Source organism: Salmo salar, chromosome ssa02 (genome assembly GCF_905237065.1).
Source record: "Salmo salar chromosome ssa02, Ssal_v3.1, whole genome shotgun sequence".
NCBI lineage: Eukaryota > Metazoa > Chordata > Actinopteri > Salmoniformes > Salmonidae > Salmo > Salmo salar.
In genome coordinates, this window is record NC_059443.1 from 50,837,986 (window position 1) to 50,853,816 (window position 15,831).

The window sequence follows — 15,831 nt, forward strand, 5'->3', positions numbered from 1 at the left end:
TTCATTTTTTCCTCAGCTCTTCTGGAGGAGGACAATCTAAAAGGTGGAAATGCAGGCTTGGAAAAGTTGTTGGCTGCTCTGAAAGCGGGTGGGGTTTCTCCAAAGACTGCTGGGAGTGGTGAAGATGAGGCAGCATGTGAGCTATCTATAGTTGAAGTCGGAAGTTTACATACATCTTAGCCAAATACATTTAAACTCAGTTTTTCACAATTCCTGACATTTAATCCTAGTACAAATTCCCTGTCTTAGGTCAGTTGGGATCACCACTTTATTTTAAGAATGTGAAATGTCAGAATAATAGTAGAGAGAATGATTTATTTCAGCTTTTATTTCTTTCATCACATTCCCAGTGGGTCAGAAGTTCCGGGTAGCCTTCCACAAGCTTCCCACAATAAGTTGGGTGAATTTTGGCCCATTCCTCCTGACTCCTAACTGAGTCAGGTTTGTAGGCCTCCTTGCTTGCACACGCTTTTTCAGTTCTGCCCACAAATGTTCTATAGGATTGAGGTCAGGGCTTTGTGATGGCCACTCCAATACCTTGACTTTGTTGACCTTAAGCCATTTTGCCACAACTTTGGAAGTATGCTTGGGGTCATTGTCCACTTGGAAGACCCATTTGCGACCAAGCTTTACCTTCCTGACTGATGTCTTGAGATGTTGCTTCAATATATCCACATAATTTTCCTACCTCATGAAGCTATCTATTTTGTGAAGTGCACCAGTCCCTCCTGCAGCAAAGCACCCCCACAACATGATGCTTCCACCACCGTGCTTCACGGTTGGGATGGTGTTCTTCGGGGCTTGCAAGCCTCCCCCTTTTTCCTCCAAACATAACGATGGTCATTATGGCCAAACAGTTCTATTTTTGTTTCATCAGACCAGAAGACATTTCTCCCAAAAGTACGATCTTTGTCCCCATGTACAGTTGCAAACCATAGTCTGGCTTTTTTATGGCGGTTTTGGAGCAGTGGCTTCTTCCTTGCTGAGCGGCCTTTCAGGTTATGTCAATATAGGACTCATTTTACTGTGGATAGAGATACTTTTGTACCTGTGTCCTCCAGCATCTTCACAAGGTCCTTTGCTGTTGTTCTGGAATTGATTTGCACTTTTCGCACCAAAGTACGTTCATCTCTAGGAGACAGAACGCGTCTCCTTGCTGAGCGGTATGATGGCTGCGTGGTCCCATGGTGTTTATACTTGCGTACTATTGTTTGTACAGATGAACGTGGTATCTTCTGGTATTTAGATTTTTTTCTGAGGTCTTGGCTGATTTCTTTAGATTTTCCCATGATGTCAAGCAAAGAGGCACTGAGTTTGAAGGTAGGCCTTGAAATGCATCCACAAATGATGTCAATTAGCCTTTCAGAAGCTTCTAAAGCCATGACATAATTTTCTGGAATTTTCCAAAGCTGTTTAAAGGCACAGTCAACTTAGTCTATGTAAAATTCTGACCCACTGGAATTGTGATACAGTGAAATATAAGTGAAATAATAATTGTTGGAAAAATGACTTGTGTCATGCACAAAGTGGATGTCCTAACCGACTTGCCAAAACTATAATTTGTTAACAAGAAATTTGGGGAGTGGTTGAAAAACGAGTTTTAATGACTCCAACATAAATGTATGTAAACGCTCAACTTCAACTCATCTATCTATCTATCTATCTATCTATCTATCTATCTATCTATCTATCTATCTATCTATCTATCTATCTATCTATCTATCTATCTATCTATCTATCTATCTATCTATCTATCTATCTATCTATCTATCTATCTATCTATCTATCTATCTATCTATCTATCTATCTATCTATCTATCTATCTATCTGTAGTGTATCTGGCTGATAGAACTTCAGTAGAGTGAAAGGGGAGGTTAAAATCCATATAGTGAGGTAGATAAACATTGAATAAAGTCAAAGTGTAAGTGTTAGTCACATGTTGATATTTCAACAATAGGTTAAAAATAACAATTGATCTGTATTGAAAATCTGTAAAGCATATATTAAACTGTATTTATTCCACAGCTGATTGAGGCGCCATTTTGAGCACAGTCTCAGTGCTTTTGGGGTGAGGAGTGACCAGAATGGGGCAACAGAGGTTCCTCTCCAGTCTCCATACGGAACCCACTATCACCTCTGACGTCATTACTTCATTTAAATCAATCCATTATCCATCCATCAACGATTGACTAACAAATACAAACAGTAACACAATTGTTCAATACTTCGGTAATTAGAAGAACTCATCAACATTCTGAGGAATATATGTTTTATTCACAAATACGCACTTGATGTCCTGATTCATGATTAGATTATTGGTGAAGTTAGTGGATAAATAATGAGGTTTGGAATTTATGGTAGAAATGTTGTATGGCTGACGTGTCTCCTACAATAAACTACAAAGCATTACACATGTTTAGCAGTGTTTCGAATCCATCACACGTTTCATAATATTATTTTAGTCAATATTTGTTACAATGTAAACATGACCATAATACAGATGTGGGTGTTATGAAAGTACATTTTTGTGGCCACTGTGCATGCAGAGCACTGAGTGGCAGCAGGCACAATTGTCTTCAAACATTGAAAAACATCCAAGGGTGTTTTAAGGATATTTTCCCTTTTTTGACTTAAAGAGACATTACATTTACAAATCAAAGTAGTTTACAGTTTTTCTCAGTCGCTTTGGTGCATTTCTTAGATCAAAAGTGCCATTGTTGATACTACTTGTACAAATTCCAAATCATCTAGTCACTTGTGCACATCATTAAAGCAATTTCTTATTCCTTTGAACAAATTGCAATTGCTTTTGTACATATTGCAATTGATAATGTACAAGTGTCAGCTTTTTTCCACATTTTCAATTGCTCATGTCATGTTGATCAAAATTTAGTAGATGGTTCTCTGTTGAATAGTCTTACCCCTCAAAACATCTAGGCATTAGTTCCTTGCATAAGCCAAAATTGTTGAACTATTTGTCATAAACTGTCAAGCATAGTTTTACACATTTCTATTAGACCTTTTGTACAAAAACGTGAATTGATGAATGGTGCAGGTGAAATTGACCCTCACTCATGAAGGAATGTAAAGTGTAAGTTCAACCAACAATCAACCAGTTGTCTAAATTGCTCAAAGGTGCATCTCATGAAGAATCAATTGGCAAGCATATATAGACAGACCACAACACAGAGTTGCAATTTTCCAATAATGGATGGACCAGGAAACGAACAGGGTCAACAGCCAAGAGGAGGAAGAAGAGGAGCAAGGATGCGTGGTGGAAGGCAAAACAGAGGCAGAAGAGGACATAGGCGCATATCTGATGACATAAGGGCCACTATTGTAGACCATGTTGTCAATCATGGCCTTACAATGGCTGAGGCGGGTCGAAGGGTGCAGCCGAATATTGGGAGATCAACCGTGTCCTCAATAGTTCAAACGTTTCGAAGAGAGAACAGGTATGTCCACCAATGTACAGTGCACAGTTACTGTATATAAGCAGTATACTGTATACTTCCTACAATGCTTCATATTACAGTAGTCCACTTGTATTTCACAGCATACAGAAATATACTCTATACAGATACATACTGCACCTTACATGCACCCACCTGTATGTTTTACAGTAAAATGTGTGTTCGCATAGTTTTTGTCTATGTGAAAGTGTGTGATGCATCACTGCATTTTTCCCCTCATAGCACTGCAAGATTACCTCAAACCGGTGGCAGATGACACCTTTTCACACCTCAACAGGAGGAGGCTATTTGCACCATGGATCGAGCAAACAATGCCATGAGACTCAGGGAAATACAAAGGACCATTATAGAAGACAACGATGTCTTTGAAAACATCCATACGGTTAGCATCTCAACCATCGACAGGGTGCTGCATAGAAACCAGATGAGTATGAAACAGCTGTACTGTGTACCATTCCAAAGGAATGAGGACAGAGTTAAGGAGCTACGGTACCAGTATGTACAGGTAAAACATATATCTATGTAACTACTTTACAGCAACATTTTATAGTGATACATAGTACAGTAAGCATAAACTGCACACATTTCCATTGCTGTGGAAGGAACATGCAATATATGTACATTTTATGTCACTCTTCCTTACCAAAACAAATTCAACTGTGTGTTCTGGGATATAGCGTATAATGGAGTTGGAATCAAGTGAACCCTCTCACAACTTTGTATACGTGGATGAGGCTGGCTTCAACCTGACCAAATGCAGAAGGCGGGGTCGGAATATCATCGGTCACAGAGCTACTGTGGATTTGCCAGGCCAACGGGGAGGAAATATCACCATGTGTGCTGCTATTTCGGAGCATGGTGTCTTAACCCATATCCCCCTTATAGGGCCATACAACACCCAGCATCTACTCAACTTTTTAGAGACTCTCTACAGGGCTCTCATCCCTGATGATGAGAGGGGTCTGTTTAGAGAGGATTTGCCAAAGTATGTGGTCATTTGTGATAATGTGAGTTTCCATCGATCAAACATAAGGCAATGGTTTGTGACCCACCCGAGGACGTGCATAGAATTCCTCCCACCTTATTCACCATTCCTTAACCCAATTGAGGAGTTATTTTCAGCATGGAGGTGGAAGGTGTACGATCGTCAGCCACACACACAGATGACCCTGCTGGCTGCAATGGATGCAACATGTGAGGACATCACAGTAGACGCCTGCAGAGGATGGATAAGGCATTCCAAAAGATTCTTTCCACGTTGCATTGGAAGGGAAAATATCCGGTGTGATGTGGATGAGAATATGTAGGCCGACAGACAGGAACGTCTGGATGTGTAGAGACAGCACTAGAACAGTGCTACGGGCAAAGTTGTGCCTTAGGGGTGGTTTCCTGTGTTTCTTTCTAATTTAGTTTTTTTTCCTTCGTGCCCCTTGGGTTGTCCAGTCTCTTTCAATCAATAACCCACATACAGTAATATGTAAATAGTACTGTTGAAATTGATATATGCCATAGAAGTGCAGCCTTGTGCATTTTCAATACAGTAACTGTCATCCAAACTGTAGCCTAACTTTACATCAGGTAATACTGTCAAAGTACACAGTTCCATTGACAACATGCCTAAACATTTTGACGACCTTGTTCGTGAACAATGACTCAATGACTTATCATTCTGATGACACTGACATGATCATTGGCATGAATATTTACTTTTGAGAGATGTACTAAGGATTTTTAGTGACTGACTAGCTTTACAAACACATCTATTGTATATTGCAGTTTGTACAAATTGTTCTGAGAAATGCACTTATTATTTTGCACATGTTAGGGATGATGTGAAACATGCACCAAAGCGACTGAGAAACTGTAATGTCAAGATGAAACCATGTCCCACAATCGGTTGTGTAGATCCAGCTACATTATATATATATATCCCAAAAGAATGGAAAATATTTGCTCCAAATAAAACCAGGAAAACCAAGCAATTAGACAGCGCTTATCTTCGTAAAGTATTAATGACCGCTATTCTTTTTTCACATTTTGTTACATTACACACAATACCCCATAATGACTAAGCATATACAGGTTTTTAGAAATGTTTAATAATTTATTAAAATTATTTAAAAACGTTTTAAAAAACTGATATGACATTTACATAAGTATTCATAAGTATTTACATAAGTACCTTTACTCAGTACTTTGTTAAAGCACATTTGGCAGTGTTTACAGCATTGAGTCTTCTTGGGTATGACGCTACAAGCTTGGCACACCTGTATTTGGAGTTTCTCCCATTCTTCTCTGCAGATCCTCTCAATCTCTGTCAGATTGGATGGGGAGTGTCGCTGCACCGCTATTTTCAGGTCTCTCCAGAGATGTTCGGGCTCTGGCTGGGCCACTCAAGGACATTCAGATACTTGTCCCGAAGCCACTCATGCGTTGTCTTGGCTGTGTGCTTAGGGTCATTGTCCTGTTGGAAGGTCAACCTTCGCCCCAGTCTGAGGTCCAGAACGCCCTGGAGCAGGTTTTCATCAAGAATCTCGCTATACTTTGTTCCGTTCATCTTCCCCACGATCCTGACTAGTCTCCCAGTCCCTGCCTCTAAAAGTATCCCCACAGCATGATGCTGCCACCACCATGCTTAACCGTAGGGATGGTGCCAGGTTTCCTCCAGACGTGACGCTTGGCATTCAGGCCAAAGAGTTTAATTTTGGTTTCATCAGACCAGAGAATCTTGTTTCTTGTGGTCTGAGAGTCTTTTTAGGTGCCTTTTCGCAAACTCCAAGCGGACTGTCATGTGCCTTTTACTGAGGAGTGACTTCTCGTCTAGCCACTCTACCATGAAGGCCTGATTGGTGGAGTGCTGCAGAGATGGTTGTCCTTCTGGAAGGTTCTGGAGCTCTGTCAGAGTGACCATCGGGTTCTTGGTCACCTCCCTGACCAAGGCCCTACTCCCCCGATTGCTCAGTTTGTCCGGGCGGCCAGCTCTAGGAAGTTTTGGCGGTTCCAAACTTCTTCCATTTAAGAATGATGGAGGCCACTGTGTTCTTGGTGACCTTCAATTCTGCAGATATTTTTTGGTACCCTTGTTCCTCGACACAATCCTGTCTCAGAGCTCTACGGACAATTCCTTCGACCTCATGGCTTGGTTTTTGCTCTGACATGCACTGTCAACTGTGGGACCTAAAACTTAGAGGTAATCAAGACCTGGGGGAACCACAGTCTTGCATTGGATATCTTGTTCATTATGCATTGCAGTGCTTTTCACAATAAAAAACTAAGAAATGTAACATCAGTTTAATTTATGGCACATTATTGCTTATATAAATTTCTCAAAAGTTTGTTTTGACATTATATTTATTGTAGCTGACAGTGTGCTGAATCCATGGCTCTAAAACACTTTATGGGGCTTATTACAGAAATGCCTGTAGAAGCTAAAATGTCATGGTAGTGAAAAACAACTTTATGAGGTTAAGTGTTATCAGCAGATGTCTTGAAAATAGAAAAAGGCAGCGAGTCAGTTGTTCCTGCGCCATAGACAGGCAATTGCTTTGGAGTTGTTGAAAGAATGTTTTGGTATTTCTATATGATCAACCATTACATAATCTAGACCTACGTGAAACAGTATAGTACACATTTGAAATTTGTTTGTACATCAGCAGTCACTCAATTAGCCCATGTCCGCACATGTTTTTTGATTGGTAAGTTAGTCAAGTGGCCAGCTATCTAAACTTGTAGTAAGCATGGTCGAATTACCGACCGGTGTGGGGCCCATTGATCATCAGTTATCATATTAAAAACGGCAAACATTTGCCTCCACCCTATGGCAAAATGTGTAGGATTGCAGGAAATTAGCTGTAAAACTGCTGATGGAGGTATATGGGTGTGGGGGGAGGGGGTTGATTTTACTCCTGGCTCAGTTAGTCTTAGCAGTGTCTTAACATCATCCTAAAAATTACTCTGACATGGGAGTTTTTTTGTTGTCTTAAAACAGGTTTTAACAGAATTCCTAGGACCTTTTCTGAGACGCTTTGTGGATACCATTCCATTCACTCCATTCCATTCATTATAATGAGCCTGCAAAATGTCTAAATGTAAATGATCACAGTTTATACTGCGTGTTCATCTACACTACCAGTCAAAATATTTAGAACACCTACTCATTCAAGGGTTTTTCTTTATTTTGACTTTTTTCTACATTGTAGAATAATAGTGAAGACATCAAAACTATGAAATAACACAAATGGAATCATGTAGTAACCAAAAAGTGTTAAACAAATCAAAATATATTTTATATTTGAGATTTTTCAAATAGCCACCCTTTGCCTTGATGACAGCTTTGCACACTTGGCAGGAGAAGGAGTTCCCACATATGCTGAGCACTTGTTGGCTGCTTTTCCTTCACTCTGCGGTCCGACTCATCCCAAACCATCTCAAATTGGTTGAGGTTGGGTGATTGGGGAAGCCAGATCATATGATGCAGCACTCCATCACTCTCCTTGGTAAAATAGCCCTTACACAGCCTGGAGGTGTGTTGGGTCATTGTCCTCACAAAGACATGGCGGTTGGAACCAAAAATCTCAAATTTGGACTCCAGAACAAAGGACACATTTCCACCGGTCTAATGTCCATTGCTCGTGTTTCTTGGCCCAAGCATGTCTCTTCTTATTATTGGTGTCCTTTAGTAGTGGTTTCTTTGCAGCAATTCGACCATGAAGGCCTGATTCACAAAGTCTCCTCTGAACAGTTTGTTTTGATGTGTCTGTTCCTTGAATTCTGTGAAACATTTATTTGGGCTGCAATTTCTGAGGCTGGTAACTCTAATGAACTTATCCTCTGCAGCAGAGGGATCTCTGGGTCTTCCTTTCCTGTGGCGGTCCTCATGAGAGCCAGTTTCATCCTAGCGCTTGATTGTTTTTGCGACTGCACTTGAAGTAACTTTCAAAATTCATGAAATTTTCCGTATTGACTGACCATGTCTTAAATAATGATGGACTGTCCTTTCTCTTTGCTTATTTGAGCTGTTCTTGCCATAATATGGACTTGGTCTTTTACCAAATAGGGCCATTTTCTGTATACCTCCCTACCTTGTCACAACACAACTGATTGGCTCAAACACATTAAGGAAAGAAATTCCACAAATTAACTTTTAAGGCACACCTGTTAATTGTGTGCCTTAAAATATATTTGGATTTGTTTAACACATTTGTTTAACACTTTTTTGGTTACTACATGATTCCATGTGTTATTTCACAGTTTTGATGTCTTCACTATTATTCTACAATGTAGAAAATAGTAAAAATAAAGAAAAACCCTTGAATGAGGTGTTCTAAACCTTTTGACTTTTGAGAAGTGAAGTAACATCTCTCAGCTATATAATTCTGGTTTATCTTCAAGTCTACCAGGATGTCCAAGGTGATCTTTACTGTTCCCTCATCACGGTAGCTCTCCACCACTGTGTCCTGCCTGACATCGTTCTCTAGCTGGCTTCCTAAAGGAAATTCAGGCTACAGGCTGAAATCTTTCTAGTTGTTCTTCAGTCAGCGCCTTCAGCATCCAGCAGCAACAAGTCTGTGACAACATGTAAGGAATACAACTACTAGCAACAAGAACATCAATACTTCCATATTTTTGGGGATATACTGGAATATTTTTACTTAATCTCATAACCATGGGACAGATTCACTCACTAACACAATTCGAAAGCTTTCAAATTATTTCAGAGTTGGCTTTAGCCTGCCTGGAGTTTGTACTTTTGGGATCACTGGTTCCATTAAAACAGGCAAGCTCAATCAAGAACAGCCTTACTATTTGATATTTCAAATAGTATTTGAACTCCAGTGTCCTAGAGCAGTGGCAATCCCAACAATAGGGAGTCATTCTGCAGACTCACCTCATGTTCTCCTCATTTCAAAATCATTTGCCAATGGTCCAATCGGTTCAGTCTGTGAAGAAGTCAGAAAGCACTTGAGGGTGGAAGAGACCTGCCAGGGCCCAGTTTTTAAAAATGTTTAATCTGTCAAAGAATGATCCAGATTCTGTCATCCACTATTTTGCAATCCAGGATCAGATCAATCGTTCCGAAGGAGAGTTTTTCAGAAAAGGATTGGGTCAATCTGATCCAGATAACAGATTTTCAGTGCTTTGAATAGGCCTATACCTTGCCCTCTACTGACAGGTCATGTTACTACTTCTACACTGTCATAGGGAAACAGAGTTACATAAACTACAAGTACTAAATTATTAAATAAGAGTTTTGCATATCATAATTGACCACATACCTACACAGCAGTCAATTTAACACAATGCACCTTTGTTTTAGTTTTTTAAACCGCCCCACCTTACATTAACGTATTGGTTTTTGTGCCTTTCACATTTCTAAATCCACCCTTTGACATCAAAACAACATGCACAAGGGTTAGAGAAGTCTTAACAACAGATCAATCAATCACGAGTAGTATAGGACAGCACTGAGGGGCTGTGGAAACAAAAAACAGCTCCATGTACCTAATGGAATGTCAAATGTGTATAGGGGAGAAGTACATGGCTGAGCTTAGTGATTGAGTACCCAAAATATATTTGAAAGATGTTTATGACCCATCTAACCCATTTTCTTGCAAGTAAACCCATTCACTGACCCATCTAACCCATTTTCTTGCAAGTAAACCCATTCAATAAACAAAAACAGTTTCTAGTCAGGATACAGTCTTGAACTACACACAAAATGGATCAGCTGGGACTCATCATTGGTGAAAACATTGATTTGACAATGTGAGTGCACTTAAGTGCCATCAAACCAAGTTTGTCAATGAATGATCACAACATAGATGCTAGGTTTGGTTGAGGAGAGGGTTGACACTCAATGACGTATATATTTAATACAAAAATAACCCTTCTGCATGTTCCAATGAAATAACATGATACATACAAACCATACGTGATTGCATTGGAAATCCTCATTAAAAACATACAAAATCAATAGTGTGCTTTCAGAAATTCCTCGCCGGAGAGCGAATACGGGAGGACGATATGAAGTACTAGATAATATACCGTAGTTGTGATTAAGTCCTCTCCCCTGGGACACCTCCATGGCCATGATAGGGCCACATTCGCTTGGCTTCAGTCTCTTTCAGCCCTCTCCTCACCTTACTGGCTCAGTCCAAACTTAAGATGCATGCAAGCATCTTAGACTCTCACATAAATCATACATTGTTAATGGGATTCAGACCAGTTCAAGTTACTCATATGAATCTCAAGATAGAAGAGTGGCCCCTTGGTAGATTGGCCTTAGTAAAAACAAAGCAGTGTTAACTGTTGCTGGGACAGCTTTGGAGGCCAAAATGTCCCACCATAAGGGCAAACAAAAGAGCAAGACTGTTCCTGGGCCAGTATCTGAGGCCAAAATGTCCCAATCAGGACAGTCACTTCTGCTGGAAAGGCAGCTTCTTGCGGTCTTTGCCAGCATTCCTCTTCCTCTTCTTGCTGAGGAAGTTTTCCAGCTTGCCGCTCTTCTTCAGTTCGCTGTACTTCTCCGCCAGGTCCAGCTTCTTCTTGTCAGCTGTGAGAGGGTTAAGAGAGCAGAGTAAGACTTTGAGTGTCCTAGCTGCGCTTTCACCGTAATGGCTTTTCTACAACCAGAGTCTTGTGGTCAATGAAGATGACATTTGGACAGCGATACAGTCTCTTATTCCATTGTAATATGTCTGATTTACAATGTGAAAAAAAAACATAAGAGATCCCCCACCCAACCAAACTGGGTACAGCATTGTATTATAGTGTAGTGGCAAATTCAGAGAGGTGTTCAACAATATTGCATTGTTGTTGCCTGGATTGTAGAACTGTATCAAATCTGAAGTTAAGCGCTTTACAACATAGAAAAATAAGGTCTATAGAGAAGAATAAATAGACTTCAGAGTAGAACAAAAATAATTCCTATAGAGATGAATAGACTTCAGAGTAGAAGAAATAGAATAGAATGTCATGCTTTACATCCCAACTTACATTTCTTGAGGAAGAAAGGCTTCAGTCCCTGGCCCGCCATCTCTCTCTGCTTCCTCTTGAACTCTAGCTCCTTCTCACGCTGCTGTTCCCGGCTCTTCCGGGCCCGCTCCTGGTTCTCCTGAATATGAGAAGGAATCGGGTGAATTATATAGAAAAGCAGCCCTCATTCTAAAACTACTTTGCATGGGTGTGTGTGTTCAGCAGTTAACTCACCATTCTTTTCAACAGGAACTGAAGTTTCTCCTTCTTCTGGTTGCTCTTTATTGGTTGCTTGAGCTTCTTCTGCACTACCTATACACCACAAAGAATGAACACAATTAAATTCAGTGATAGTCAAATGTAAAAAATCTGAGGACAAGCAGGACTATGTTGTACAAGAGATAATGCAGAACAAGTCCTATTTAAAATGTATGTTGTCTAAAATGAAAAACGGACTGATATGGACTAGACAAATATGGACTGATTAGAATTGATCGTTTTCACACATCTCTCTCGCGCTGTTTGATGTCGTTGATGAATCTGTATGTTTTCTCAAAGATCTCCGGTTTGTATTCACCAGACAGATCGTCAAATCGAGGATCTCTTGACACCTGTGGGGGAAAAAAAGTGACAATTACACCTGGGGCGGCAGGTAGCCTAGTGGTTAGAGCGTTAGGCTACTAACCGAAAGGTTGCTGGATTGAATCCCTGAGCTGACAAGGTAAAAATCTGTCGTTCTGCCCCTGAACAAGGCAGTTAACCCACTGTATGCCGTCATTGTAAATATGAATTTGTTCTTAACTGACTTGCCTAGTTAAATAAATAAAAGACAGCATGCAACAAGATGGTTTGAGAGGTCAAAAGCAACATTTTTGGAGATGATGTCAATCCACAAAACACTTCAGAAGTGCCTTACTGATTTCTTGACAGGAACTACTTGTCTGAGAAAAGGGGCGGGCCTCTTGGCTGATATCTCCATGGGCCTTAAAAAGAAAAACAATGTTTGAGAAAGGATTGTTAGTAGTTTAAATACACACACCATCCCCACAGTAATGAAATAACAGATTTTCTCCATAATTACTTACACTCAACACATAGATACTGAATAAAAACACATACAATGAGGTTCACAAAGGAATTAAAAACCCATAACACATACTTAGAGTGCCATCCATGCTCCAACTCAGCTACTGGAATGTCCTTATTCTAATGCATGAAGGTGAACAGACAATTGGACATTACCTATTCTTGTTGAGACGTTTCTTCCTGGGAGTTTGTTTTGCCTTGGTTGTTCCGTAGGCTATTTCATTATAGACCTTTGTCCCCACCTTGTTTTGAAGCTTCATAATGTCCTCAAAAGACATTGTTGAAAGCTCTGTAAAAGTCAAAGAAAAATGAAGGATTCACTGGCTCGCTTAGAATACATGACATTTCACTAGTCGAGAATATTTTATAACCTTATTATGTATACATTTATTATGTATACAATTTCTATTTGGTTAGAAATGGTATAGTTATAGTTCAGTATGGAATTAGGATTTGTTCTTCATAAATGAGATGGAGATCACACCAAACTATCCTATAGACCTTTTAGGCCGTCATTATAAATAATAATTAGTTCTTACCTGACTTGTCTAGTTAAATAACGGTTAAATAAAATAAAAATGACCTAACATTTGTTCCTGGGGGTTCAACTGCAGTGAATGAAACTATTACGATTTACCTTTTTTAATGTCATCTTCTGTTTGTATTTCACCACTGCTGTTTACCGATTCCGGTTGTTCTGGGTCATCATCGACATCCTCAGAGTCACTACCCAAACCTGTCTGGTCAACACCATCACTCTCTGCATTTTCAACCTCTGCATCATCTTCATCATTAGCCTCCTCTTCACCGTCATCCTCAAGAGCTTCTCCACCACTCAAACTGGACTCCTCTTCCTCTCGTCCAGACTCTTCCTCCCTCATACCTGAGGAGCTCTTTTTACTGAGTAAGGCAAAGTTTTGTTCCAGTTCAGAGTCTTCACCACAACTGTCATGGGCTTTATTTGACAGACGTTTGGTCTTTTTTGACTTGTTATCCAACCTAGACACAGTGGCAGCCACTTCTTGATGTTGCTTTCGCTTCATCGTTGGTTTCTGGTGCCCGGAGGACATTGTGGACTGTGAAATGAAACATAGGAGTTGTAAGCCTTAGCTCACTCGCTTACAACGTGTATGTGGCCTGAAATAGATTTAGTTCGCCTACTTTGAGACAGTCGATTTTAAACAATAACAACAAAGGGTGAAACACCTCTACACTTAAGACGGTGCTATGAGGCTGTACGTTCTAGCAACACGTAGACACAGGTACCAGAAACAGCAAGCGTATGTAGAGTCCTTAGAAACGGTGGCTTTAGAAATAAATGTGATTGATTGGCTCACCTGCCTATGCCGAGAAAGGTTACATAAAACCCCTAAAAACGAATTGCCGTGCGCTACATTGGAAAGCCACTCCTTGGTGGAACGGTAAGCATGGTAGCCAACTATTGCTGTTACGCCTACATGCATACTGTAGCTTTTATTTTGTGACATGCAGAAATAATGTCTCTCAACGCAAGTCCCCGGCGTTCACTCTCCCCCCCGAATAGAACACAGCTCGAGTACCAGGCTTCAGAGAGGCCTTGTCTTGCATGGCTAATGTTACTAGTTAGCTATAGTGGCTAGCTTGCAATAAAAAGCCAAACCAACAACAACGGCGGATATAACACGGTATTGTTTTTGGCGAAAGAGTTATTAAGTAGGTACTTTAACGACTTACCATTATATGAACGACGATCCTTACTTAGAAACGAACTATAATAGCAACCAGCCAAAGATGTTATCCACGTGGGTTTTAGTTGTGTACTGTTAGCTAGCTAGCTACTCTGAGTCTGACTGATTCCCGTGCAATATTTAATCGACCAACGGGGGCCACTGTTGAATAGGTAACGTTATTGAGATACAGGCAGACGCGGGCCCAAAGATGTATGTGTGTTACCTTAAATTTGACCTTGTTACAATGCTGACATTTTCTAATTCAAGGCACCTTTCTCTGTCTGTCCTAACAAGAACGTGTTGCTCATCCCCCGATGCACTTCAGAGCTTTATTCTTGATAAAAATTGGACAACACTGCTCAAACTTTGTCATTCTCATTGGTAGGTAGGCTTACTTGCAGAGTGAAAAAAAAAAACGGTCCCGCTTTAAGTGATGTTCAGCTTATAAAGGCTTCATAATGCCTTCATAAACACTACATGAATGTGTTACAAATCATCTATAACCGTATGTCATGCATTATACAGGCTTCATAAATGTGGCATAACTGTGTGACATAATCACCAATATCAAATGCAGGGGCGAAAATCTGATATCAACTTTGGAGGGGACAATTACATGAAATGTTCTCGAGCAATTCCTGAGGGGGACACCAAAAGTAGTGCTGTAACACATAGCCTACATTGTAATATGGTAAATGTATATTGAGGAACCAAAGAAATAAGGTGTTTGCCGTACTCCTAACTACCGGTACCCAAAACTACACAACTAATCACAACAGCAATACCATTGCCTTTAACAAATCTTACTTCAGTCACCAGTTTAAGTTGAGAGTGGGGGTATCCATGGCATTTTCCAATTATGTTCCTATTTTACAAGTCAAAAAGATTGAGAACCTTTCATAATGTTGCCAAACAAAGACTCAACAAACTTACCTGAGACTCCCTGTCTCTGCCAGTCTGTCCCTGCATATCTGTCACCAACTCTGCTGTCTGTGTGCCATATGTTGCCTGCTCTGCCTAATGACATCATTGTGAAACATTTCCATTAGAATTTCATTTCTTTCTTATGAACATTTTATCAACTAGTCTTTGAGATATTAGGCTACTAGGGTTCTTACTATGCGTTTTGGTGTATTGAAAAATACTCTGATGTCCGTCTTTTATTTTTCTGCCATTTTTCTACCTGGCTGGCTGGCTACACACACAGTGTGTAGGTTATTTACAGTAGGAGATGGGCTTCTATCATCTTCTATCATTCTATTTGGGCTTCGATCTAAAAGGTAGCTAGCAAATGTGAAACGGATTAAAATGACAAGAGTTGACAGCTGTATGAGTTCACCATTTACACAACATATGCTGCAACCTTTTGTAATTTTAATAGTTTGTTTCATATTGGCTGGCTTCCAACAATAGCTGAATTTGCAAAGCTATCGAGCATCAATTCAGTTTCAGTGGTGTTTGCTATAATCTTTGCTACCCGGGTTAAATAAAGGTGAAATAAAATAAATAAATAAATACAAGTTCCCTTGCGACAATTTAGCTTTTGCAACGAGACCATTAAATATATTTAAGACAATGGTAGAAGAGAG

General features: G+C 40.1%; 1 protein-coding gene across 1 annotated transcript; it reads right to left on the reverse strand.

Moving 5' to 3' along the window:
* Positions 1-10,302: 10,302 nt before the first annotated feature.
* On the reverse strand, positions 10,303-14,405 carry rrp36 (ribosomal RNA processing 36). Its single transcript, XM_014171374.2, has 8 exons — positions 14,247-14,405; positions 13,171-13,609; positions 12,690-12,822; positions 12,364-12,430; positions 11,954-12,058; positions 11,682-11,759; positions 11,469-11,586; positions 10,303-11,025 (listed from the first exon to the last, which is right to left on the reverse strand). Exons 1-8 carry the CDS (start codon positions 14,247-14,249, stop codon positions 10,889-10,891), a joined length of 1,080 nt encoding a protein of 359 aa, XP_014026849.1. The 5' UTR covers positions 14,250-14,405; the 3' UTR covers positions 10,303-10,888.
* Between the last annotated feature and the right edge of the window lie 1,426 nt (positions 14,406-15,831).

Bases quoted from the DNA above. Each gene is read 5' to 3' on its own strand.
- rrp36 (XM_014171374.2), bottom strand. The intron at 11,587-11,681 runs GTGAGTTAACTG...TCTCATATTCAG, and splicing joins AGTTCCTGTTGAAAAGAATG to GAGAACCAGGAGCGGGCCCG. The intron at 11,026-11,468 runs GTAAGTTGGGAT...ACCCTCTCACAG, and splicing joins GCCTTTCTTCCTCAAGAAAT to CTGACAAGAAGAAGCTGGAC.